We start from the raw sequence: 1,029 nt of genomic DNA on the forward strand, positions 1-1,029 counted from the left end.
CTTATCATTTCAACTTTATTACATGTATCCCTACCCACTGCCTTCCCCATCTATTCCCTCTCCTTCTCTACCTTTTCCCTTTCCTCCCTCACATCCCCCCGCTACCCCCCTCCCCCTCACCTAGAATATAGCCCGTCTTCTGTATCGTGGGGTGGACGGCGCCCATGAAGAAGCGCGAGAGCAGGAGAGCCGAGAGGTTGGGGATCCAGCAGGAGCCAATGGCCAGGGCGGAGTAGGCGACGAAGCCCACGCCCACCGTCATCTTCCGCCCGTACCTGTTAGACCAGTATAAGTAGGTAACCAGTAAGTTATTGTGGCCCCGGTCTGGTACCCCTTATGCACTGTAAGCCCGATGACGTTAGATTCCCTTATCCCGTGAGAATAGAAAGTACGGCTGTGAAAAACAGACCAAATATATGTACGTACGAAAATACACTTTCTAATGTTCAAAATAAACTCTTCTTAAAACAGTCAAGCTTTGGTTAAAACTTTTAAACACATGGTTCCCTGTTATTTTATACTCCGAATAATGATTATTGTAATTTATCATATGAATTGATATAAAAAGGCACAAGAACTGTAAACCTGAACTTGATTTCCATAATTCTTGCTGTAATATTGCTTGTAAAAACAATAGATTAACCAAAGTGCAATTTATTTGTCACTTCTTGATGGGGTTTATAAACAGTTTCTGACCTATACGCGTTGTGTGGTTAAGGAGAAGTAAACAAAACTACTTACCGGTTAATACCATACCTTACAGTTTGCGACACTGTCCATTTGTTACATTTTTTCGACCGTTCCCAAGTTTCCATTTCGACGTAGGGTATTGTGACCACCAAAAAGCGACAAATGAATTGCATTTTGGTTAAACTATTGTTTTTACAAGCAATATTACAGCAAGAATTCTGGAAATCAAGTTCAGGTTTACAGTTCTTGTGCCTTTTTATATCAATTCACATGATAAATTACAATAATCATAATTCGGATTATAAAATAACTGGGACCCATGTGTTTAAAAGTTATAAC

At 40.4% G+C, this 1,029-nt stretch overlaps 1 protein-coding gene across 4 annotated transcripts in view; it reads right to left on the bottom strand.

Moving 5' to 3' along the window:
• The window catches only part of LOC119582042 (organic cation transporter protein-like), a 12,568-nt gene that overhangs the window by 5,548 nt on the left and 5,991 nt on the right, over positions 1-1,029 (bottom strand). For all 4 annotated transcript variants that reach the window (XM_037930283.1, XM_037930285.1, XM_037930284.1 and 1 more), the window contains exon 6: positions 121-275. In XM_037930283.1, coding sequence (XP_037786211.1) covers positions 121-275 — 155 coding nt within the window. The remainder of the gene's footprint in view (positions 1-120; positions 276-1,029) is intronic.

The sequence above is a fragment of the Penaeus monodon genome, chromosome 15 (genome assembly GCF_015228065.2).
Source record: "Penaeus monodon isolate SGIC_2016 chromosome 15, NSTDA_Pmon_1, whole genome shotgun sequence".
NCBI lineage: Eukaryota > Metazoa > Arthropoda > Malacostraca > Decapoda > Penaeidae > Penaeus > Penaeus monodon.